Source organism: Theropithecus gelada, chromosome 15 (assembly GCF_003255815.1).
Source record: "Theropithecus gelada isolate Dixy chromosome 15, Tgel_1.0, whole genome shotgun sequence".
In the NCBI taxonomy this organism is placed as follows: domain Eukaryota; kingdom Metazoa; phylum Chordata; class Mammalia; order Primates; family Cercopithecidae; genus Theropithecus; species Theropithecus gelada.
Window position 1 is genome coordinate 103955527 of NC_037683.1, and position 26614 is coordinate 103982140.

Sequence of the window (26614 nt, forward strand, 5' to 3'; positions counted from 1 at the left end):
GCTGATGCTGCCATTGCCGGGCCACACAGGGAGAAGAGAGGCCAGGCACTTTCACCTACCACAAAAGCAAATCCCACCATCACTGCTGAGGGCTGCTGTGAGACCAAGGCTCAAGGAGACTGCATATCCCACAGCTACCTGCCTACTCTGCACCTACTGAGAGTGGCCCTACCCTTTCTGGTGGCAGGTCTTCAGGGCCGCCACTCCTGGCAACCTAGAGACCACCCCTCCCTGTGTATCACAGCCAGCACCTGAATGCAGTACCAGGGAGCCTGAGCACAAGTCCATTGGCCTAGTCACATGCCCCAATACTTGAGCATGACATCCTGTTGCAGCCACCGCCAACACCAACATGGACCACTGGGGTTCCAGTGAGTTGCCCTACCACCATTACTGCCATCACCCACATCACACCGACTGCCCAGGAACCCAAGAACCCAAGAACCCACCCACATGCCCAGCCACTGCAGCATCCAGACAGTCTACCTGAAAGCCCAAGAGTCAACCTGCTTGGACCAACTGACACCAGTGCTAGTGTATACCGCCCTAGGGCCCAAGGACAGGCATACTCAGCTCACTGCTGTCACCACTGTGGTCTGAAGACTGGCCCACCTAGCATCCTATTCACAGTACACCTTCACGACAGCCTCCACTAATAACCATACCCTGAGCCACTGAGAAAATCACAGATGTCACTGAGGCAGTTTATGGCCAAAGAAATTATACATAGACTAAATACTGCATTCACCCCAAATCAAACCCAAAGAGCTATAAAGCTACATATATATATATATATCCAACAACATATATACATCTTCAGGAAAAAGACCTTTTCTACGAAAGCAATTTCAAAAAATTGGAAGAAATGACTGTTATACCATATGGGCAGATATCAGTGTAAAAACACAGGAAGCATGAAAAAGCAAGGACATATGATACCTCCAGAGGAACACATAATTCTCCAGCAAAACAATCCCAATCAAAAAGAAATTCACAAAACCCCAGATGAAGAATTCAAAATATTGATTTTAAAGAAGCTAAATAAGATATGAGAGAATTCTGAAAAACTATAATAGAGAGAATTCAGAAAAGCAGTTCAGGATATGAATGAGAAATTTATCAAAGAAATAGATATTTTTGAAAGAACCAAACAGAAATTCTGGAACTAAAGATTCGTTGAATGCAATAAAAAATATACCCCAAACTTCACTGATAGACTAGGTTAGGCAAAATAAAGAATCTCAGAACTTGAAGACAGGTCTTTTGAAACAATCTATTCAGACAAAAATAAAGAGAAAAGAATAAAAAAGAATGAGCAAACCCTTCATGATATATGGGGCAGTGCAAAGCAACTGAATATTCAAATCATCAATATTCCCAAGGTTGAAGAGAGAATGAAAGATTAGAAATCCTATTTAATGAAATATTAGATCAAAAGTTCCCAAATCTAACAACAGACCTAGACATCCAGATACAGGAGGCCCAAAAGTCCCCAACAGATACAATGCAAAATCATCTTCTCCACAGCACGTTACAATCAAACCGCTTAAAATCAAAGCAAAAGCAAATATACTAAAAACAGCAAAAGAAAAGCTTCTCATCACCCATAAAGGAAGCAGCATTAGACTAACAGTGGACTTCTCAGCAGACACCTTACAGTCCAGGAGAGAAGGGGATGACATTTTCAAAGTGCTGAAAAAAAAGTACTGCCACCCAAGGAGACCATGTCCAGCAAAACTGTCCTTCATAAATAAAGGAAAAATAAAGCCTTTCCCAGGTAAGCAAACACTGAGGGAATTCATCACCACTAGACTAATCCTAGAAGAAGTACTCAAATGAATCCTAAACGTGGAAGTAAAAGGACAATATTTACCATCATAAAAATGCACAAAAGTATAAAACTCACTGGTAAACCAAACATACAAATAATCCTGTTAAGTAGTGGGCTAAGAACATAGACAGACATTTCTCTAAAGAGGATATACGAATGGCCAACAGGTGTATGAAAAAATGCTCAATATCACCAAATAGCAGGAAATTGCAAATTACAAACACAGTGAGATACCATCTTATCACAGCTAGAATGGCTATATTAAAAAGATTTTTTAAAAAATGCTGGCAAAGATGCAGGAAAAAGGGGAACTCTTACACACTATTTGTGGGAATGTAAATTAGTATAGTCACTATGGAAAATAGTAGAGAGACTCCTCAAAACAAAAACAGGCCAGGCACGGTGGCTCACGCCTGTAATCCCAGCACTTTGAGAGCCCAAGGTGGGTGGATCATGAGGTCAGAAGATCGAGACCATCCCGGCTAACACGGTGAATCCCTGTCTCTACTAAAAATACAAAAAATTAGCCGGGCATGGTGGTGGTCCTGTAGTCCCAGCTACTTGGGATGCTGAGGCAGGAGAATGGCGTGAATCTGGGAGGCGGAGCTTGCAGTGAGCCAAGATCACGCCACTGTGCTACAGCCTGGGTGACAGAGCTAGACTCCATCTCAAAAAAAAAAAAAAAAAACTACACATAGAATTACCATATGATCTTGCAATCCTACTATTGGGTATTTATCCCAAGGCAAATAAACTTGTATCAAAGGGATACATACACTCATGTGCTTATCATAGAACTATTCACAATAGCAAAGATGTGGAATCAACGTAAGTGGCCATCAATGGATGAATGGGTAAAGAAAATGTGGTGTGTATATATATGTGTGTGTATGTGTGTGTGTATGTATACACATATATACATATATGCGTATGTATGTATATGTATATACATATATGTGTGTATATATACATATATACATATATGTGTGTATATATATACACATACATACACATATATAAACACACACATACATATATATGTATATATATATAGCACACACATACATATATATGTGTATATATATAACACACACACAATGGAATACTATTTGGCCTGAAAAAGAATGAAATTATGTCATTTACTGCAACATGGATGGAACTGGAGGTCATTATGTTAGATGGCATAAGCCAAGTACAGAAAGACAGATGCCACACGTTCTTACTCATGTGTGGAAGCTAAAAAAAAAAGAGAGATTTCATGGAGATAAGGAATAGAATGATAGATACCAGAGGCTAGGAAGGGTGTATGGATGGGAGTGGAGATGAAAGAGGTTGGTTAATGGGTACAAACATACAATTAGACAAAACAAATGAACTCCAATATTTGAGAGCAGAGTGGGGTGACTATAGTTAGCAACATTATATTGTATATTTCAAAGTTGCTAGAAGAGAGGGCTTGAAATGCTCCCAACACATAGAAATGGTAAGTACTCAAGGTGCTAGACATCCCAAATACCCTGACTTGATCATTACACATTCCATGCATGTAACAAATACATGTACCCCATAAATATGTAAAATATTTTGTATCAATTAAAAAAATTTTAAAAAGAAATAATTGAAATTGGCTTAAAACTGTGGACATACGCACATTAGTACTTAAATATACTTATGAACAGCCCAGTATTTCTCGGATCATAACCATAAAGCAATATTCCGACTTGACTTGTCTGTTGCCATCTACATTCCCCATGAAGCTGTGTGTGACCAAAAGAAAAGATGAGAGGAGAAGACTAAAAGATACAAAGATTTTATATTTAATATATTAAATAAATAATATAATATATTAAATAAATAATATAAATAAATATATTAAATATATACATTTAAAAATTTTTAAATAATTTTAAAGCTTTTAAGATTTAATAGTATCTTTAAAATTCAGACTAAACATACAGACACACACACACACACGTACACACACAGTATTTTGTGGCTTAGGATTTTATTCTTTGTTAAAGTTGTGATAAAATACATGTAACATGAAATTTATCAGCTTAATCATTTTTTTATGTGTACAGTTTAGCAGTGTTAGGTACATTCATGTTGTTGTACGACCAATATCCAGAACTCTTTTCATCTTGCAAAACGGAAACTCTGTCCCCATCAAATACCGACTCCCCATTCTCCCTCCCTACTAGACCCTGGCAACCAGCATTGTACTTTCTGTCTGTATGAGTTTAGCTACTCTTGGTACCTCACCAGAACCATACAGTATTTGTCCTTTGGTGACTGGCTTATTTTGTTATGGGTGGAGGGTGTCCAGCTTTTTGGCATCTTGTACGAAGAACTGGACAAAACGCACAAACACAACAAGGAAACAATGAAGCCATAAAAGCAGAGATTTATTGAAAACAAAAGTACACTCCACAGGGTGGGAGCGGGCCTGAGCATAGGGTTCTAGAGCTCAGTTACAGAGTTTTCTGGGGTTTAAATACCCTCTAGAGGTGTTCACTGGTTACTTGGGGTACACTCTATGTAAATGAAGAGGCTAAAGTGAAGTTACAGAGTTATTTACTTGGTGTACACCCTATGTAAATGAAGAGGATGAAGTAACGTTACAAAGTCATTTACTGAGTGTACGCCCTGTGTAAATGAAGAGGATATTTCCTGTCATATCTGAAGTGTTTCCATTCGATTTAGTTCTAGGAAGTCCTTAGGTTCCCTGCCTCCAGGCCCTATTCTCCTGTCTCAGTTTCACTCAGCATAATGTCCTCCAGGCTCGTGCATATTGTAGTGAATTCCCTTCCTTTTGAAGGCTGAATACTATTCCGTTGTCTATAGAGATGGTGTTTTGTGTATCCACTCATCTGCTGAAGGACACTTGAGTTACTTTCATGTTTGACTATTTGGAATAATGCTGCTATGAACATGAGTGTACACAATTTTATGCTTTTCTTTCTTTCTTTTTTTTTTTTTTTTTTTTTTGAGATGGAGTCTCTCGTTCTGTCACCCAGGCTGCAGTGCAGTGGTGTGATCTCAGATCACTGTAACCTCCGCCTTCTGGGTTCAAGCAATTCTCCTGCCTCAGCCTCCCAAGTAGCTGGGATTACAGGCACCCACCACCACACCTGGCTAATGTTTGTATTTTTAGTAGAAACAGGGTTTCGCCATGTTGGCCAGGCTGGTCTTGAGCTCCCGATCTCAAGTGATCTGCTCTCCTCAGCCTCCCAAAGTGCTGGGATTACAGGCATGAACCATTGCGCCCAGCCCACAATTTTATTCTTAATGGAATTTCTCCCTCTGCTTTGCTTTTAGGCCCAGACCCATGGAAAGTGGCCTGTCAAGTGGTACGCTCCGGAATGCATCAACTACTACAAGTTCTCCAGCAAAAGCGATGTCTGGAGCTTTGGAGTGTTGATGTGGGAAGCATTCTCCTACGGGCAGAAGCCGTATCGAGTGAGCCGCTCCTCTTTCGTTTTCTCACTGTGGGGCTGTTAGAACAGATAAGCACCAGACTGTCTTTACAGGAACTTAAAAACCCTAAAATCTGAGCACCTCTCTGAGTCTCTCGTTATCTTTTACCAGTAAGCAGTTAATGTGCCCTCAGTCTGTTCCAAACTGAGGACGAAATATGTGATGCTCGCTGAAGAGTGTGCTTTTCCCATTGTGTGTCAACGCACGTAAATACACACAAAATACAACCCAGCTCATTATTCATTAGAGTTGAAATAGAAATCATGACTCTTTACAGTATCTTAGTTACATTTTTTAGATCTTTTTTTTTTTTTTTTGAGACGGAGTCTCGCTCTGTCTCCCAGGCTGGAGTGCAGTGGTGCGATCTCGGCTCACCGCAAGCTCCGCCTCACGGGTTCACACCATTCTCCTGCCTCAGCCTCCCGAGTAGCTGGGACTACAGGCGCCTGCCTCCACGCCCGGCTAATTTTTTGTATTTTTAGTAGAGACGGGGTTTCACGGTGTTAGCCAGGATGGTCTCGATCTCCTGACCTTGTGATCCGCCCACCTCGGCCTCCCCTAGATCTTTTCATTAAAACATATATACCAAAAAGGGCACAACTCTTAGCATGCAGCACAGAGGTTTTTCCACAAATGAAACATACCCGTAAAATCAGCCCCCAGATGACGAACAGAACCCCAGAGGCCGTTTCCTCTGCACACACAGCCTTCCCCGCGGCTGACCCATCTGACTCCAGCATCACAGATTAAGTGCTCCTGTTTTTATACTTCATATAATTGAAATCATACAATGTGTACTCCTCCGTGTCTTGGAGTGGCTGTTTTGTTTTGTTTGGCTAACACCTTTAAAAAAAAAAAAAAAAAAAGCTTATGCATATCTTGCATGTTGTAGGGGATGAAAGGAAGTGAAGTCACCGCTATGTTAGAAAAAGGAGAGCGGATGGGGTGCCCTGCAGGATGTCCAAGAGAGATGTACGATCTCATGAACCTGTGCTGGACATACGAGTGAGTACCTAACACTGCCTGCGACGTATTTAAATGCTCTGGAGACAGGTGAAATGGCTGGGCGTCTGAAACAAGCATAAAGTTCACCTTTTCATGAATCAGGAATGTGCCCCCTTTCTAAACAAACAATGGTGGGGGCTGGTCCTGCTTTAAGTTTAGACAGGGACTCTAACCCAAGTGTCCAAATTTAAACGTCGATAATGGTGGAGATATGGGGCAAGGGCAGTCAAACTAAAAAGGTGTTTGTAAGAGTTTGGGGCTGGATGCCGTTTCTGGTAGCAGTACTCAGTAGGGGGTGTTATACTTTCCTGACTCCCTGATGACCATGAGCAGTGAGCGGTGACCTCGGACTCTGGCCAGGTCACAAATGGATTGGCTAAGGTTGCACTTCCCTAGAATCTACCTCGTCCTTGAAGTGGTGGCCTCAGTCCACCCTGACTGCCATCATATGTCTCGCTTAGTGGATCCAGGTGCTGTTATGCTTGTAAAGTACATCTGGCATTATTCTCAGGTGATGCTCAGGGCAGCTGAGCAGGGAAGGAAAATGCATTGTCACTGAAAATTAGGAGTACAGCTTTGCCAGGCTCAGCAGCCTGCTTGTGCGTGCGTAGCACGGTGACCCCAAGCTGCCGTCTCCAGCTCCCTGGTACTGAACTGAACACACAGAGCCCATGCAGCTTAGAATCGACGTGGTTTGTGATCAGGAGGACATCACAAATCCTGGCCATGGATTTGATGCTTTGTGGAATCAGGTTTGCCCTCAGATACAGCTGACATTGCCAGAGCCTCTGAAAGATGAGGGCTATTTCAAATGCTGCAGATGCCACCTGGGGTTCCGAGACCTCCCCTCCCCACCCTGGGAGTATCACTCTACCACAATTGTGAGTGATGGGGAAATAATCTCATTCTCCATCTAGAAACCACCCAGGGCACAGCCACAAAGGCAGCAGGCAAACTGTGGGTAGTTGCTACCCTGCCCCTGCTGCTGCCATGGCTCAGGAGAGGGGCCTGGCCTGGACCCTGGGGCATCTTCTCCAACCCCAAGTGTTAGTGCTACAGGGAGAGCTAAATGTCAGCAAGAGGGAAGTGTTATTCATGGATTTAGGAGGATGTTTATTCCTAAGTCTTGGCTTAATTCTCCCAGTGCCCAAACCAGAATTGTCAGAACCATTGGCAGGTAGTCACTGGCAGCACTGGACCCTGGGGAGGGCAGCCCTTGGGCACGTGGCAGCCTGTGACCCTTTGCTGGTAGTGTTCTTTGGTCCTGCCTGCAAGGCTTCCCTTCCTGTAGGAGGGTGAAGAGGGTAGAGTTTAAATCATTGTGATACAAATGCAAAAACTTGGAATTAAAAATGAACTCGCAGTGGGGAGTTTTTGCATTTAACGTTGATGCTGATCTATTTATTTCTGTCGATTCTTCTTTGTGGTGTGTGTTTTACAGTAAGGAGTGAAAGGTGGGTGGGGAGAGGGCTAGGTGCTGCAGCCAGGGGCACCACCTCCCACTTGGCTCCCGGGTGGCTGCGGTGAGGCTGCTGAATACCCTTTGGGCCATGGTGCATTCTTGTGACTCAAGGAATCAGGATGGGGGCCGCTGGGCCCACCTCTGTCCTCCATGGACACACTAACAGTGGGCACTGTTATTTCCAGAATGGTCCACCAGGGGGAGGCCGGGGAGGGAAAGCAGTCTACGTGATACTCACTGGATATTCGCCAGAATTACAGCGAAGTAGAGCAGTCAACAGTCTCCTTAAGAGAGCATTCTTTCTAAACGTATTTTCCCGCCTGGAGATTTAAGATGGAACCTGAGTGAGGTTCCCAGGCAGGCAGTGTCTTTCCCCTTTTGGTTCCCACCCCAGTCCGCTCTGCAGTGGTGCATTTCCGTGAGTTCTGCAGGCTTGGAGGAGTCAGCTCCCGGGCACAAGCCCCAGTCAAAGGGAAATCATGACAATGCCCCATGCCCCAGATTAGAAATCGCAGCTCTTTATCAGACTTTGATTTATTTCCCAGCAAAGTGATATTTCTGAAGGTTACAGTGTTCCTAGTAGTGACCTCAAACAGGGTTGGGGGAGGTGGGGAGATGTTCAGAAACTTTTGAAGCAGCTGTATTTGTCTGCGGTAATACCTGAGTTCGTTGCCTCACGCCAAGCAAATCGAAGATGCAGACACCCAAGAAGTGAGTTTAAGAGCAGAGGTTTAATAGGCAAAAGAAAAGAGAAAAGCTCTCTCTCCTGCAGACAGATAAGGGCTGCCAAGTGGTTCTTCAGGTTCCTGTGGAAATACACAGGGTTTTATAGATGAGCTTGAGTCTGATTTACATAGGGCCCAAAGATTGGTTGGACCAGGTGGGTCATTACATAACACGGAAAGAAACTGGTTGCCCCACCCTGATCTTTTATTATGCAGATGAGGTCTCTACTTGGCCAGTGCCATGTTGCCTGCTTTTTTTTTTTTTTTTTTTTTCCTGAGATGGAGTCTCGCTCGCCCAGGCTGGAGTGCAGTGGCGCAATCTCGGCTCCAGGATGGTCTGGATCTCCTGACCTCGTGATGCGCCCACCTCGGCCTCCCAAAGTGCTGGGATTACAGGTGTGAGCCACTGCGCCCAGCCTTTGCCTGCTTTTTTACTGCACACTTGGCAACAAGGAAAGTGGAAGAGGGAACCTCCATGTTGAATATCCCTGGCCTCCAGGTGTCCCTTTTCTATCGACACAGCTTCCAGCATTTACCTATGCGAGCTTTTAGCTTGCTTATCTATGCTTGCAGCTTGATTTTTCAGGCTGCTTTTTGTTAGAAAAAGACATGATTTAGGGGCTGCTTTTTATTACAAGGAAACCTTACAGAGGACTCTGTCACCCACTCTATATGCCTACATAATTTCTTTCTAGCTCCGTATCACTTTGTCTGAACATAAGAAATTCAATGAGGTGCAGTTGAATGAAAAAAAAAAAGAAAAACATTCCTTGGAGCAGGGCCACAGGGAGAACTCAGAAGTGCCAAGGGCTGGTCCTGGTAACCCGGGCTATTGCTCGAGGCCCTCCAGAAGGTGCAGGGGTCCCTCACCGCAGGCCTTGTCATCAGTTCCAGGGTGTGGTCCTGGAGGGATTTCAAAGGGACTTCCCAGCCTCAGTGACAGAGCCCTGAGAAGGCAGACAGCATCCCTCACTCACCATTGTAAGAGAGCCAGAGATTACCTCCAACCCCTTTTTGGTCTTAGCGGGCTCTTCAGCTGGACCTAGAAATTGATACCAGGCAGATTAATAAAAGAAAAGCATACCAATTTTATTAGTTTTACATGTTTATGGGGAGACTCGCAAGAGAGTGAAGTCTAAAGAAGTGGCCAAAGCAAGATGCTTTTATACTTTTTAGACAAAGAGCCATACATTTAAGAAGAAATGACAGGACGAATCTGGCTAGGAGTAAATTTTCTAGAGAAGGCACTCGGAGATATGAGGATGGTGTAAAACCAGTGGAAGACAAGGGATACTTTGTTAAACATGTTTACTCAGGCCTGTTGCGGCTCCAGTGCCCAGTCTCTGATGATAAGGGCCACTTTCTCATCCTGCTACAGGGAGGGTCTCCTTCCCAGAGGAATCTTTATGGCTTGCTGCAGACACAAAGAGACGGGTCAGCTCGTCCTTTCCAAAACTACAATTTATCCAATATTTTCAACTCAAAATAATCAATACCCCAATCTGGCATATTCTGGGATGGCCCGTGCTTCACTCCTTCCCCCTCCAGCTTTCCAAAGAGGAAACACATTAGAGTCCTGCCCCATGCGGGCCACTCAGGAAGGCAGCATGAAAGCCGAGAAGGAAACACTGGCCCTTAGAAAGCAGGACTCAGTCAGGAAGCCTTCCACTGCAGTATTCTCCAGAGCCAAGTCGTGCTTCGGGTGATTGAAGACACCCGTGGGGAAAGCCCTTGCAAATGGAGAGAAGCTGGTGCTCTTGATCCTGAAAAACAGTCTCCTAATAGTCCCAGCCCTCCAGTGGGGGCCTCTGTCGAATGGAGAAAATTCCTGGGCTGTCCAGTTTCTCTGAGAGTCAGGGAGGCTCGAGATGTGGCTCCAATTCCTGTTTAAAGATCAGTAAGCCCAAGATACAGCATGAATTCCCAGGACCTTGGTGAGATCTGCCCTGGCTCCCTGCACAGCCTCAGCCAGCTTTCCTCTGAGCGGCACATCCTCTGAGAGCCCGGGGTCATTCACAGGGTCGGTGGCCACTGCCGGAGCTCATGCTGTGCAGGCTGCCGCCCCAGATGCAAGCCTCACAGAAGCCTCAGACCCTGTCCTTATCAGACCTTATAGTTGGGACTGGAGCAGACAGGCAATAAATAATAAGCTAAAAATAAGTGTGTCCTATGGTGTGTCTTAGGAAAGGGATGATTCCAGTGAGAAATCAAAGCAAGGAGGGCCCAGGGGCCTGGAGGACATCACGTGTGTGTATGGGGTTTTTTAAGCCCTCTCATGTCGAAGTAGTTTCTCAGAGTTGCCTGTAGCACAGAAGCATATTAGAGCTTCTAGAATGTGGTGGATTCAATGAAGGGACTACAGGTGGTCCTAGTATATTCTCTGTTTTGTTTGGTTTTGCTTTGTTTTGCTTTGTTTTTTCATTTTTTCCTCAGTTGTAAACAGCCACCCTCTCCAAGGTGATATATAGAAACAGACAGAGAGAGCGGGAGGGAGGTAGATGAAGGGAGAGAAAGAGGGAGGGAGGGAGAGAAGCAGTCTCATTAGCACAAACCCGGGTATGGTTAAAGGGGGTTTATTATGAGTAACAAAAGATGCTGCTTTCAGCCCAACAATCAGGAAATTCCACGGGTTTTAGGAGCTCTGTGCCAGGAACCCAGGATGAAGACCGTTTATCTCTTTATATAAAATCACACACTGGAAACTTTAAAAGAGAACAGAAAATTATGGGGAGGGAAGGGTCACACATCCAATAGGGGCTCCAAATAGGCCACCTTTAGGGATTGCAGCTGACACGTGCAGGCTAAGAAGCAAGGTTGGGTATAGGGATGAGGGGAGAGGAGAAGGGTCACTGGGCATGAGGGGCAGAGCAGAAACTGCACTCTGGCCTGAAAGCAGAGTGGCAGGCCAGGGCAGGGCAGGAAGCTGGGCACACAAGAGCACTGCATCACCCTCCTGCTGCTGAAGCACAGCTGTGTCGCGGCTTCCCGGAGGCAGCATCTCCCATGGATGTACAGGAGAGATTTCCTAGGAGACCTGAGCAGGTGTTTTTCCTGAGGACGAGTCTGTATTCCTGTTTCCCTTTATTTGTTTGGTGCTTGGCTGCTGGGCAGATGAACCCCCAGAGCAAGCTCCAAAGGTGCTCTTTGTACCATTTGGATCCCCACAGTTGGAGCAGAGCCCCCTGTTTTGCAAAGATGCTAAAGTATGTTCTCTTTGACTGTAGAAGTTTAGGAGCGAGATAGAGGCTGTCCCTCTGGGTGGACGCATGCTCCTGTACCAGAGGCTTGGCCACCATATCCCCTCTTGGAACACACTTGGTGGCCAGAGACAAGGCCCCTCTTAGTGACACCGTGGGAGGCCCGTGTCCCCAGACATGACCACAGATGGCTGACCACACTGATCAATTCCAGCAGTTTTATCATTCTGCTCGCTATTGAAAGCTATAAGTGAAACCATGTATTTTGATGCCGTTTGACAAAGCTACCCATTTTGATTTGTAGAAGCCACTCTGCTCTTAAAATGATGAGTGAGTCTTGGTCCTGATGCACGTTCTATGGCCGTTCTCTTGTGTCGACATTGAACCATATGAAATTGCCATTGCCATAGGTCAAAATGGCTGAACGTGGATGGTTTCATACAATTTAACCTCACATTCTATTTCACTTTTTCACTTATTATATTTCAACTTCACCCACTTGTAATAGATCCAGAAATCTTGCAAAATAAGAAAAATAACTTCTAAGTGAGGATTGATTATCGGGGTTTTAGTACTTGCTTCCAACTGATCTGTAAAGGATATCTGTGTGAGAGTAAACAGAAGTGTCTGTAAATGTTTGTTTAGAGACTGCGAACTGTTAACGCTTTTGCCGGTAGTTCACTGACATCAGTGCCTCCCTGGCCAGCAGTGGCAGTAAGGACTGGCTATATTAAGGTGGATCATAGACAAGCCCCAGGTCTTTGCTTCTGCCATGACATGTTTTGGGTTTTCATAAGAACCCGTATCAACAGCCCATTTTCAGAAAATCCAGAGCCATGGATTAGAGCGTGGAAAGGAAGAATTAAAGCTATGTTCGTATTTCTTCTCTTAACAAGATTACGAGTCAGATGTTGACTATATCCGCAGTACATGTGCCGAGTATTTTCAGACACCTGTTTTGCTAAAATCACAGCGAGACAGCCTCTTTGTGTTGCCTGTGGCACAGAAGCGTATTGTGTGCCGCATATCTGAACCTGGGGCTAAAACACTCCCAGTTCTAATGCAAAAAGTCTCCTACTTTAAGGTGGACGTGAATCACCTGGAGGTCTTGTTAAAATACAGATATGGATTATTTAGGTCTACAGTAGGCATACACTTTCCGACAGCCTTCTGGTCACCCTGGGGCGGGGAGCACAGGGACCACACTGTGAGCTGCAGGCCCTAGAGTCAGCCACCAGGGAGCAGCACCACTGGTACGCAGCCTGCAGAGGCCCAGCTTGCGATCAGCGTTTTTTCACAAGCACATTGACAAACAAGAATGCATCTCTTCCCGTTCCAGTGTGGAGAACAGGCCCGGATTCGCAGCAGTGGAACTGCGGCTGCGCAATTACTACTATGACGTGGTGAACTAACCGCTCCCGTACCTGTCGGTGGCTGTCTTTGATCACAGAAACAATCTCAGGAAAATTAATCCAGAGGAACTGATTGTCAGCCACCTCCCTCTGCCAGTTGGGAGAGCCAGCCTTGGATGGAACACGCCCGTGACGCGTCACCCAAAGCCTATCCCAGGACTCACCCTCCACAAAGCAAAGGCAATGCTGGGGGAGAAGACGAATGGCAGGATCCCAGGGGCTAGATGGATTTGTTTGTTTTCTTGTCTGTGTGATTTTCATACAGGTTATTTTTACAATCTGTTTCCAAATCCCTTTCGTGTCTTTCCCCTTCTCTGGGTCCTGGAGTGCATTTGTTACTGATTGCGCCCAGGGGCATTGCAGAGTGGCCTAGAGCACTCACACCCCAAGTGGCCTTTTCCGAATGCCCAAGGATGCCTTAGCATGTGACTCCTGAAGGGAGGACAAAGGCAGAGGAATTTGGCTGCTTCTACGGCATGGCTGTGACAGCCCATGAGACTGATCCCTGGTCACTGAAAAGCTTTCATGACAATAAAAATGTTTTGAGGCTTTAAAAAGAAAATCAAGTTTGACCAGTGCAGTTTCTAAGCATGTAGCCAGTTAAGGAAAGAAAAAAAAAAAAAAAAAGGCCTGGATCCTGCTTTTACTGTCTCTGTTATGAGATGGAAAACTTACATGTTTGTGATAAAAGGAGACCGTTTGAATGAATTGGCTTGGCTTACTTTCCCCCCGAAATCCTCTCTCCTGCAGACTGTCTTGACGACCTGGTGACTGGTAAATAAAGCCCTGCACGGAGGCTGCAGAGCAGGGACAAGAGGCCCAACCCCCGGCGTCTCACTGAGGACAGCTTCCGGCTGCCTTCCCCTGAACGTGGTCCACACCTTCCTCTCCTCCACAGAGAGGGTGCTGCCAGAATCCCCTGTTGCTTTCTGTGTCTGTAATGGGGGACAGTACAGGGATCAAAGCCATCTAAAGAGTTTCCAAAGGAAGTGTTAATTCATAACAAGCCAAAGACCCTGAGCCTCACCACAAATAGGCCTTTTGGAGTGTGAGTTTGAGGTGAAGATACAAGACCAGAGAATTATTTTCTGGTCTTAACTAATCCTTTACTTATGAAAGGAGTGGTTGGATGTGCCAGGTTTGGTAAAGTGGTGACCGCATCTGAGAAAGAGGCTGTGAGGCTGAACTCCGGGTGGCTTCCTTCCGTAACTTCCACAGGGAGCCTTTAACACAGGCCCCGTGCTCGTAGGAATATGGTAGCACCTATGTAGGAAGTGCGTGCAGTTTTCTGTCTTCTTTCTGTGTGATTTTTGGCCTCTTTCTCAGCACTTCTCCCCTCCCAGGAGCCTCGGGATGCCAAACGTCCAGAATGTGATGGGGCAAGAGGGGGGGCAGGGGCCCCACCTCCCTGCAGAGGTCCAGCCGGGTCTCCTTGTCCCTGGACAATCTCCTGAGCCTGTCCGCTTGGTGAAGCAGGCACCTGTGTGCAGAATTCCCACTGTGGCCAGCACGAGGAAGTCTTTTCTAGTGAAAATGTGTCCTGCGGTCAGGAATCATTATCCTTCCCCCTGCAGCCACTAAGAAGGGCAAATAGAGAAAGGCAACTGAATTGAAGGATTGGTCATGTGAAAAGGGCTACATTTGGGAAGCTGGGAAAGGCCTCCGGGCTTCTAGGGCTTCTAGAGCAGCTAGCTTGGGCTGGATTCTCATACCCAGGCTGCCCCTTGGATTGTTCTACCCAAGCTTTTCCCTGGGGTCTGGGCTCACTCCATAAGGTAAGGTGCCTTTCACCTTATGGTCCTTGTTTAGCAGGGAACAAAGGAGCATCATGGACAGACTGCCCTAGAGGCATCACATTGGCTCCTGGGGCCGTGAATATCTTGTCCCCCAGCAGGGCTGAGTGTTTCTGTCACAGAAAACAGTGCGTTCAGTGGTGAAAATCGTTGCATGCATGTTTTCATCTGAGCACGTCCTTCTCCCATACTCCCTATCACCCAGCCCTGCCTGTAGTTGCTGGATGGTGATTGCCCTTGGACATCAGTCCAATGACTGCAAGTTGGCCTGGATTTCCACTTGCAGAAGCAACAGCTGCATTGTCAGGCCTCCCAGCCCTGCAGAGAGCTCCCTCCACTGGTTAGCAGTGTGTCATGTTTTCCATTCATTTCAGAAGAGCTACATTGTGTCACTGGACATTTTTAAAAACTGTGATTTTTAATAAAAACTTACCTTGAGCTTTGTGATGATTTTCATGGAAGTTACTAGGATACGGTAAGTCACACTGTCCAATAGTGTCAAGCAGCATTGTCACAGGGGTAGCTAAGTGTTTTCTAAAACATTAAGTCCCTGCCATGTCCTAAAAAAGTGAATGTGTAGGTCAGGTGCAGTGGCTCACGCCTATAATCCCAACACTTTGGGAGGCCCAAACAGGAGGATCTCTTGAGCCCAGGAGTTTGAGACCAGCCTGGACAACATAGTAAGATTTTGTCTCTGCAGAAATCAAAACATTAGCCAGGTGTGGTGGCATGCACCTGTAGTCCCAGCTACTTGGGAGGCTGGGGCAGGAGGATAGCTTGAGCCTGGGAGGTCGAGGCTGAAATGAGCTCTGATGGCACCACTGCACTCCAGTCCGGGTGACAGAGCAAGATCCTATCTCAAAAAAAGAAAAAAAAAAAGAAAGAAAAAAAGAAAAAAAAAAAGTGGATATGCACAGGCCACTCAAAGTTGTCTGTGAGATTCCACCACACAGAAGGGGGAGGCCCATCAGGGAGGGGCCCTGTCCTGCCCTGCCTCTATCTCTTATTCATGAGCAGAGCATCTACCCAGCAAGGGCCTGACAGCCCATGGCCTGCCTAATAAAAGACAGACCGAGGAGACCCAGAAATCCCCCATCAGGGCGAAGCAAGGTTGTGGGTTTTGAGCTATTCCTTTCTCTATGAAGACAGCCTAAAGGAAACTGGGGTAGACAAAGAAAGCCCCAATCTCTGCCTATTCTAAGGAGGTTACACACATGCACAGACATGCACACATATACATATACCTGCACACACGCATGCACAAAAGGCATGCGCACGTGTACATGTGCACACATGCATATATGTTAATGCATACATGTATATACACACGTACACATACATATGCATGTGCACGGGCACACACATTTATGTGCACACATGCATCCACACACATAAGCACATGCACAAATGTGCACATACACACATTCACACGTGTGCACACATGTACATACATGTACACACACTTGTACCCACATGCACACATAAACATACACATATGCAGAGACAGGCACACATGCATGCACATGCACACAAATACACAGAACATGCATGCACCACACAGTACCCATAGACATATAGCAAACACATACCACATACACCTTCACACATTATGCCATACACACACACCACACAAGCACACACACACAAAACGCACACACCACTGCACATACTGAACCTTACTCCAAATAACCACTTAAAAATCCATGTGAGGCAGTGGTCCTGCAGTGGACGCACCCTCGTGTCTATATCCATCATCGCCACCACCCTCTCTGGGGTCAAGCAGTAAGAGTCTCTCCCTCACACTCTTCCATCCTAGCCTCCCCTGGATCCCCTCTGCTCTTGCAAAGCCAAGTTAGGTTTGGAGGAAACAATGAATTTGGCTGGGCCAAGGCTCCCTGGGTCAGCTGGGAGATGGGAAGGACAGAGACTGCCCAATAACCCAGTGGCCTACAGGGGGCTGCTCCAAATACAGTGGGATGGTGAAGCACCCTGAAGTCAGAGAACACAGCACGCAACACACCACTGGGCTCCAGCCCTGCCCTTGGGCACGTCCTATAAATTGAACCCCCGAGCACCACAATTTCAGCTGAGGGTGGCTGCACTGACACATGCAAGTGCCAGCACAGTGGCCTTATTCTAAAAATGTCAGCAGATGCCGTGGTCTGTGCTGATCATGCCAACTGCTGAAAGGAATGCTGCGGGCAGCAGACAGCGTGCGCTCTGGGATGGCTCAGGAAATAAGCACTGGCCTTTGGCTTCAACCCCAGGGTGGGGAAAGCTTGTGATGATGTATCACTGCACTGCAGTGTGAGATGGCTTTACCACTAGCCTGAGCTGCAGCAGAGAGGCGGTTTAAGACCCCCGGGCTTGTCCTTCAGAGATGAGGAGGGGACTTTAGAACTGGTCGATAAATATGTTCTCATTTTGGGGAGGAAGGGAGCACTTTGAAAAAGGGAAGTTTTGGTTTTTGAATTATCTTTTAGATATTATATGGTCTTTCATTATCTCTCTCTCAGATACACACACACACACACACACTCTCTCTCTCTCTCTCTCTCTCTCTCTCTCTCTGTCTCCGGGACATATAGACTCAATCTTTCCTCCAAAGAAAAAGAAGAAATGATGACAACATTTTGCTATGGAAGGGTGTGGACGGCAAGTCACCCAGGTACCGAGGCAAGAGACTGAAGGCACAAGCTGTTCCAGTATAATGAAGAAAATAATAAGAATAGTTGTACTAGAAATAGAATATAGATATGATTATGTATTAATATTATTAATCATTAGTTTGTAGAATTACTCTTTGTTCTGCTATTATAATAATCCCTATTCTAGAATTATAACCTAGGAAAAACCAGGTCATATGGAGTTAGGAGCTGAAGGGACACGATAAGAAGTGACCAGAAGGCAAGAGTGTGAGCCCTCTGTCACACCCGGATCAGGGCAACTACAGGGCTCCTTGGTCTAGTGGCAATGCCAGTGCCTGGGAAGGCACCCGTCACTTAGCAGAGCGGGCAAGGGAATCATCCCAGTGATGCTGTGCTTCAGCGCTCACACTCCGGGTCCACTTTCACGTTCCGTTCTGTATGCCTGGCTCCGTCTTCTAGCTAGCAGTAGCAGAATTAGTGAAAGCATTAAAGTCTTTGATCTTTCTGGTAAGTGCTTAGAAGAAATGATGACGCGTGACATATGCCGTCCTCTCTCTCTCCGTCTCGGCTGCCATAAAGGGAAAGGCCCCCTGTATGGTGGACACATGACTTGCGTGACATTATCAATCATTGGAGATGACTCAGACTCCTTGCCCTGCCCCCTTGCCTTGTATACAATAAGTAGCAGCGTGGCCAGGCATTTGGGGCCACTACCAGTCTCAGCATCTTGGCAGTAGTGGTCCCCCGGCCCCAGCTGTTTTTTCTTCTGTCTCTTTGTCTTATGTCTTTATTTCTACAATCTCTCGTCTCTGCACACGAAGAGAAAACCCACAGGCCATGTAAGGCTGGACCCTAGACCTGGCGCCCAGTGAAGATTTCTCTTTCATTGTGTGATGGCGCGCTTCAAGCATGGAACTCAGTGGAGGACATCAATGACAGATTCCTGAGAATTGTGGTCAATAGGCTTGGTGGTAAGCTTGGGCACTCAGAGTATCCCGGGCCACCATGGGACAGGCCAGTACTAAGTACTCAGCTTATTTAAACTTTATAAAAACTCTCCTTAAAGAAGGAGATGTAAAAGTCTCTGCCGATAAGTTAATTGAATTGTTTGAGGTCGTAGATCTCCTTTGCCCTTGGTTTCCTACTGAGGGAACCTTAGAACTCAAAGAGTGGGATGAGATTGGTCGACAATTCAAAATTGCTCATAAAGGGGGGCGTATTATTCCTCCCACCATTTGGTCAGTCTGGACTTTGGTTTGCTCTGTTCTGGATTCCTTGCAGACTCAGGAGAACAACCTGGAGACTGAGCCCTCTTCCCTCTCCTCTGAGGAGGTTGAGAAGTCCTCAGTTCTCTTTCTCCTGAGGATACTGCACAGATTGAGGCCGTCGTTTTACAGACAGACCTCCATTCTGACATTCCTTTGGCCCCGCCGCCTGCACCAGAACCTACCGCGCCCCCATTATCGCTTTATGATGAACTTTTACATGATTTAAATGATCTCATTTCCCCAAACCAGCAAAATCCAACCAAAATATATTATCAACACCATTGCAACTGGACCCTCCTGTCTTTCCTCAGCCCTGCTGTAGGGCCCCCTACCTTCCATCTGCGTGGCCTGAAAATGAGGCTACACTGCCTGAAAAAGAGGCTCTGAACTACGTTTCTATGCAGCCCGGTAATGAGGCTCTCAACTCTGTCCCTGTTCAGCCCTGCTGCAGTGCCCTCAACCTTCCGTCTGTTCAGCCTGGTAATGAGGCTCTCAACTCTGTCCCTGTTCAGCCCTGCTGTAGGGCCCTCAACTTTCCATCTGTTCAGCCTGGTAACGAGGCTCTCAACTCTGTCCCTGTTCAGCCCTGCTGCAGGGCCCTCAACCTTCCGTCTGTTCAGCCTGGTAACGAGGCTCTCAACTCTGTCTCGGCTCAGCCCTGCTGCGGGGCTGTCAACTTTCCATCTATTTGAGCTGGCAATGAGGCCTTCAAACCTATCCCTCCACAGCCTGGTTATCCATCTCTCACTTCTGTTTCTCCTTCAGCACATCAGGCTCCCTTGAAGCCTGTCCCGCAGTTACTGCAGCAACCTGGACCTCAGGCCCCTGAAAGACCTGCCCAGCAGGTCATCTCACCTCAACCTGGCTTATAGGTTCTCAATTCTTCCTCTGTTCAAAACCCTAACTTCTTTCTCCTTCTGGTCCGGTCACTCATGCAGTTGCCACCACCACCATTGCCGCTCATAAGCAACAAGTTACATACATCCCTCAAGATGACACTCCTCTTATGAGAGCCATCGCTCAGGTAAGAGAATACGGGGCTCCTGAAGCCTGGCAATTTCCTGGAATTTTACAACCTCCTATACCTGCCACCCCTGCGGCACAAAATCAGCCACAGCCAGCTGACCCTGCTCAGCAGGCGACTGATCCCGTGGCTTCTCCAGATGTACAGCCTGAGAGTCAGGTCCCTCAGCCTAAGAATTGGACTCCTCAGGTGAATAATCAGCCCCCACAACTGCCTGCTGCCGTGGCGCAGCCAGCTCCAGGTATACCTACAGTCCAGGCAGCAGTCCAACCAGATCCTATTCACTCAGGCCAGGTTCAGCTATGCCCTGCTGCTTGGGAAAGTTTTTCTTTTAACTTCCTCAAAGATTTCAAAGGATGAGTGAAGCAGTATGGCACCAACTCCCCTTTTGTCCGTTCCATACTAAAGGCCCTAGCAAAAGGTAAACGTCTGGTGCCCTGTGACTGGAAAATTCTAGCAAAGTCAGTCTTATCTAAATCCCAATATTTACAATTCAGGACTTGGTGGGTTGATGCTGTCCAGGAACGCATTCGTCTTAATCAGGGCTCTAATCCTGTTAATGTTACGGCTGACCAGTTACTGGGAATGGGACAACAGGCTGGAATTCGAAACCAAACTATACTAAATGATGAGATTATTGAACAATTACGAAAATGTTGCCTAGATGCTTGGGATAAGATTCAGAATGACGGCAAAATGTGTCCATCTTTTACGGCCGTTACACGAGGACAACATGAACCCTATTCAGAATTTATTGTCCCTCTTCAAGATGTGACAGAGAAAGCAATCCCTGATGGCCATGACCAGTGACTTGTTGTAGAACTTACAGCTTATGAACAAACAAATGCAGACTGTCAGGCAGCTATTCACTCCATGAAAGGCAAAATTCCACCAGGAGGTGATGTAGTCTCCTCCTACATTAAAGCTTGTGAAGGCGTGGGGGAACTCTACGTCCAGCAATGGTCATGGCACAAGCCATCGCCACTATTAGAATGCCTGGATGATTCTCTGGCAAACACTTTCAATGCGGCCAATCAGGGCATTGTAGAAAAAATTGTCTTCGGCTTTCAGGCCGCCATTTTTTTCAACGCCAACAACAAAACCCTATACAGAAACAAACCTTCCCCTCCACTCTGTGCCCACGATGCCGTAAGGGAAATCATTGGGTCGCTCAAAATTTCACATTGATGGTAACCCCTTTAAAGCCATTCAACAACCAGGGAAATGGAAGGAGGGGCTGGCCCCAGGCCCCTCCAAATAATGGGACATTCCTCAACGCACAGCCTTTGGCGGCCGGTCAGATGAGCACTTTCCCGGCCCAATCCATTCAACCTGCCCCCCAATTCCCACTTCAGCCATTTGTACCACAGGATCTAACGACTCAGCCCCAAGACAAATCTCAGTACAATGCTTGTCCCCTGCCACCACAGGCTCAGCCGCTGTAGCTCTCTGCTGCGCTCAAGATATTTCTCTCTTACCCGGAGAGCCACCTATTGCTGTTCCCACAGGTATGTTTGGCCCTTTGCCACCTGGCACTGTCGGCTTGCTTCTTGGTCGCTCAAGCCTAAATTTAAAAGGTGTTCAAGTACATGCTGGTGTAATCGACTCTGATTATTCAGGTGAAATTCATATTGTCATTAGCTCTGCGGTACCTTGGTATGCAGCAGCAGGAGACCGCAATCCTCAACTTCTTGTACTCCATTACATTCCACTAGGATCTAGTTCTTGTAACAGAACTGGAGGTTTCGGAAGCACAGACTTTCAGGGCAAAACAGCCTATTGGGCCAGCAAGATTTCTGATACTCGTACTGTGTGCTCTGTGCATATTCAAGGAAGGAAGTTTGAGGGAATGATTGACACAGGTGCTGATATCTCCATTAGAGCCTTACATCAATGGCCTAGACACTGGCCCAAAGAATATGCATCCACAGCATTAGTTGGTGTTGGTCAGGCTTCAGAGGTTTATGAAAGTTCCACTGTTTTACACTGTGTGGGCCAAGGGGGACAGACTGGTACTATTCACCCCCTGGTACTATTACACCTATTCCAGTTAATCTTTGGGGAATAGATCTTTTACAACAATGGGGGACACAGATTTCTTTTCCACAAGGTAATTACAGACAACAAAGTAAAGACGTTATGGCAAAAAAAAAAAAAGGATTTGTTCAAGGTACAGGTTTGGAAAAATCAGCACAAGGTACTACTCAGCCTATTATACCTACTCATAAATCGGATTCAACAGGACTTGGTTATTCTTTTTTTTCTTTTCTTTTCTTTTTCTTTTTCTTTTTCTTTTTTTCTTTTTTCTTTTTTTTTTTGAGACGGAGTCTCGCTCTGTCACCCAGGCTGGAGTGCAGTGGCCAGATCTCAGCTCACTGCAAGCTCCGCCTCCCGGGTTCACGCCATTCTCCTGCCTCAGCCTCCCGAGTAGCCTGGACTACAGGCGCCCGCCACCGCGCCCGGCTAGTTTTTTGTATGTTTTAGTAGAGACGGGGTTTCACCGTGTTAGCCAGGATAGTCTCAATCTCCTGACATCGTGATCCGCCCGTCTCGACCTCCCAAAGTGCAGGGATTACAGGCTTGAGCCACCGCGCCCGGCCAGAACTTGGTTATTCTTTCTAGAAGCAGTCACTATCAAGCCTCCAGATCCCATCCCCTTAACTTGGAAAACTCAGAAACTTGGGTAGATCAGTGGCCACTCCCTAAAAATAAGCTGGAGGCCCTCCATATTTTGATCCTTGTACACTTAATATTGGGACACATAGAGCAATCTTTTTCCCCTTGGAATTCACCTGTTGTTGTTATCCAAAAGAAATCTGGTAAGTGGAAAATGCTTACTGATCTCAGGGCAGTACATGCTGTCCTTCAACCCATGGCAACCCGGCTTGCCATCCCCTGCTATGATTCCTGAGTATTGGCCACTTATCATCATTGATCTTAAAGACTGTTTCTTTAACATTCCTCTGGCCCCTCGGGACTTTAAAAAATCCACAGGCCCTGTAGGGCTGGACCCTACAGAAAGGTACATAATTTCATGTTTCATTAGAGTGCTTTTTAAGGCCACTTATTATTTTGTAGCTTTGCAAAATTAAGCGGCAAAAGGAAGAACGCTTTCTCAGAGCCCCACCCACCAAACCCAGCGAGCCTGCACTGCGGTGCCCATCACATCCCCACGATGGCTGCACACGTCCGGCGTTTGCCTGAACCCCCACCTCACAGCCTGTTGCTGCCACCACCCTGTTATGGGGCATCCCACAGCTAAGAGATGCTCACAGTCCCCACACGGCTCAGCTGGGGATGTTTCCAGGAGCTATTTTTCCTATTAGTTAAGCATTATTTTACCAAAGCCGTGAGTCACAAGACTTTAAACATCTGCAAATCTTTGAGGTCTTTGAATAACTCAGTTTTCCATGACTATCATCAAATTGTGGAACAATGAGTGAAAAATGTATTTTGTTCGTAAACAACTCATCCTCTTTCATAAAAATAGAGCCAATGTCTCATACTGTTTGTTCTCCACAGCTCATGTCAAATGACATCATAAATTTCTGTCATCCAAGCCCGCTGAAACACAGTGAGGTGAACATGCCCCTGCTTGTGAGCAGCTGCTTTAGTTCTTTCCTTCCCTGAAACAGGAGTAGAGTGAAGACCTCAGCCTCCAAGGGTAGTGAACAGGTTAGGAAATGAAGGGCCCATCACTATCAAGAAAATGGTTTTGCTAGAGTCCTTATCAAGTGGATTGTACCAGAAAGAAAGTGATCCTCATAGGAGTAGGCAAGTCAGCCTCGCCAGCTGCACAGGACATGACCTTTCCATTTCCTGATGAATCCAGAGGTGTAAGGTCACACCCATAGCAATGGCTCCTCTCGTACCAAAAGCGCCTGGTGAAGCACACTTTCTAGACACAGATGTGTTCTGGGGGATGCCAGAGAGCTCCCTGCAGCCGGCGGTATCCAGGTGGGCAGACTTACACAGCAGCACGCTGTCCCTCAGGGCATCGATCCGAATTTAGGGACACAAGCTGCCCAGTGCACCTCCATCCATCACCTCTCTTCCCCCCTCTTCTTGCTTCCTTCATTATTCAACCTTGAAAGAAAAAAGAAAACAAGATGCTTGGTCAAGCCAATCCCAACTCCCGAGACCGTCTACCTCACACTACTGTGTGCATGGCAGGAAATCTCAACAGAGGCGAGGAAAGACTCCTCGGACAGACCTCAGTGGACCAGGATCTGAGCAGGATTTGCTCACCTCGGAAATAAGGCAGACCTCCCAAGATGGAGAGAATTTAAGTGGAAGAGATTCATGAAAAGAAAAATATCACCCAGTTAAAGCATGGCCGTGAACAAACAGCCATTTTAACTGGCTTGTTTTTCTACAGTCAACACATTAGACGCTTGTCCATTCAATCTTCTCTTTTAAAATTAATGAGATATCCGTTCCTTAATGTCGTGCTATGAATTTTTTTCTCAGCATCTCCCCAGTTCTTTACTCTTGAGCACTAAATAGTAGCTTTCTAGAGGATGCTTTTTTTCATTTGCTGCCAGGGCTTCCTCTAATAGGCCGGTGGGTTCGTCCTGTTCGGAATCGGTGCTTCCGTGTGTCAGGATTTTAAAATGCATGGTCTGAAGTCGGCTAGTGGGGCCTGTAGGCTTTTGTAACGTCCCCAGGAATCTGTGTGTGTGTGGGAGGAGGGGTATGTGTGCATCTGTTTGTGGTATGTGTGTGTCCATTCATGATGTGCGCATGTGGTTTGGGGGGGTCTGTGTGTGTCCACGTGTGTCTGTATGTTTGCATGCATATATGGTGTGTGTTTATGTGTGTATCTGTGTGTGGTGTATCTGTGTTTGTATATGTGTGGCATGTGTGTGTCTATGTATGTAGTGTGTGCATGTGGTATGTGGGGATGTCTGTGTATACATATGTATGCATATTTATGTATCTGTGTGTGTGGTGTATGTATTTGTGTGTGTGGTGTGTTTGTGTGGCATATGTCTATGTGTGTGCATCTATGTGTGGTGTGTATTTGTATACTTGTGTGTATGCATATCTGCGGGTGTATACCTGTGTATATCTGCATGTATGTGTGTGTGTATGGTGTGTGTACGTGTACCTGTGTGTTTGTGTGTGGTGTGTGTGTGTGTACCTGTGTGTGTGTGTATGGTGTGTGTGTACCTGTGTGTTTGTGTGTGGTGTGTGTGTGTCTCTGTTAAGCAGACATCTTTGTCCTTTCATTTTTCAGATCTTATGCTCTCAACATGAAAATGACCTTTTATTATTAACCAGCTTGGTCATCGTTTTCCCCCTTTTGGGTCACGGTGTGCAGAACCGGTTTTCCATCTTGCTGGCATCCATGGCAGTTAGCCCTTCCCCGGAGGATTTGGACATGACACCACCACTCCCATCTCAGACCACCTGCAATTGGCTCTATGATAGATGCCACCATTGCCACAGTAAAAATAAAACAATGGAGAGGCCATTACTTAGGTCCCTGAAGCCCAAAACAGGCCAGTACACTTTTACCTAAGCCTTCACGAGAGCCAAGCGCCTCCACTCACGGTGGAAGGTCTGCCTCTCCTGCACAACCCAAAGCAGGACCCCTGCCCCTGCCCCTGCCCCTCTGGGGCATGCAGAGGGTGGGAGGGCACTGAGCAGCACCCACTTCACACCCATGGGTGCTTTCTCATGGAACTTGGGCTTGCCAGGACTGCCTGCTCTCCTTCAGACAGCGTCTGCCCTGCCGCAGCTTGGACTGAGAAAGCAGCCAAGCGGGAAGCGGGCTTTGAGCCTCGAGACAGACTCCATCTCTCTTGTTTCTCAGTGGTCTCCTGCTGCGTGGTCTGAAGGAGGGGCACCAGCCCAATGACTCCTGGCACTCAGCAGTGTCAGCAGCTGCCAGGGCCCAGTGTGGCTCAAAGCCATGCCCTGCCAGGCTCCTGGTACGGCTGGTGGGGCAGGGACCCTTCCCAGGTTTCGGCTGATGTTTCAGGCCACTGGCAGTTCTTGGCGATGTCTTCTTAAAGCCAGAGCAGGTTTCTGTAGTAGAAAAACCACAGTTAGACTATTCATCCACGTCGTTTGACAGTGACATTAGAGTCTGGCTGTCACTGTCTCCCTGTGTCCCCATTCTCAGCCTTTGGAGAGTGAGTACCCAGGTGAGTACCAAGGATCAAAGTATGCTCAATGATGCCCTCCAGCAGCTCATCACTAACATGCAAATGACTTTACAATCAAAACATCAAAACGTGTGAATGCCCAGAGCGTTGCTCACACATGCAAATGCTTTAACTTGCTGTGATAGAATAGATGCATGCTATGTTATTTCTGAACACTGCAATAGAAGTTGCATTTGCATAATATTTTATAGCTCATGAAGCCTTTTCAGGTAAATTTTCTATTTTAAGTCTAAAGACAACCAGTTTTAGAGATAGTTGCTATTATTAACTCCTCATTTTACAAATGAAAAAGCCAGTAAGTAGGCTGACTGCTGACTTAGTAGACAGCACCAAAAAGAAGAAGCAGACTGCCATTTCTTCCTAGAACATCGCTGGTTCTCAGGCCCAAGTGCCCACTGAAAGCAGCTGTAGCCTTAACAGTGCTGGTACCCAGGCTCTGTTCCCTGAGAGCCTGGAGTAATGGGTCTGGACTGGGACCAGAGACCAGGCACTGAAAATCTTTAAAAGTGTACCAGGGGCTGGGTGCAGTGGCTCACACCTGTAATCTCAGCACTTTGGGATGCCAAGGTGGGCAGATCACTTCAGGTCAGGGGTTTGAG

The 26614-nt window shown here is 46.6% G+C and overlaps 1 protein-coding gene across 3 annotated transcripts in view; it reads left to right on the forward strand.

Annotated features, from left to right (window-relative positions):
• The window catches only part of SYK (spleen associated tyrosine kinase), a 94529-nt gene extending 80807 nt beyond the window's left edge, over positions 1 to 13722 (forward strand). For 2 of the 3 annotated variants that reach the window (XM_025360151.1, XM_025360153.1), the window contains 3 exons: positions 5150 to 5290; positions 6201 to 6313; positions 13037 to 13722. In XM_025360151.1, coding sequence (XP_025215936.1) covers positions 5150 to 5290; positions 6201 to 6313; positions 13037 to 13109 — 327 coding nt within the window. In that variant the 3' untranslated portion in view covers positions 13110 to 13722. The remainder of the gene's footprint in view (positions 1 to 5149; positions 5291 to 6200; positions 6314 to 13036) is intronic. The other variant, XM_025360152.1, reaches the window with a different exon arrangement.
• Positions 13723 to 26614: the final 12892 nt, after the last annotated feature.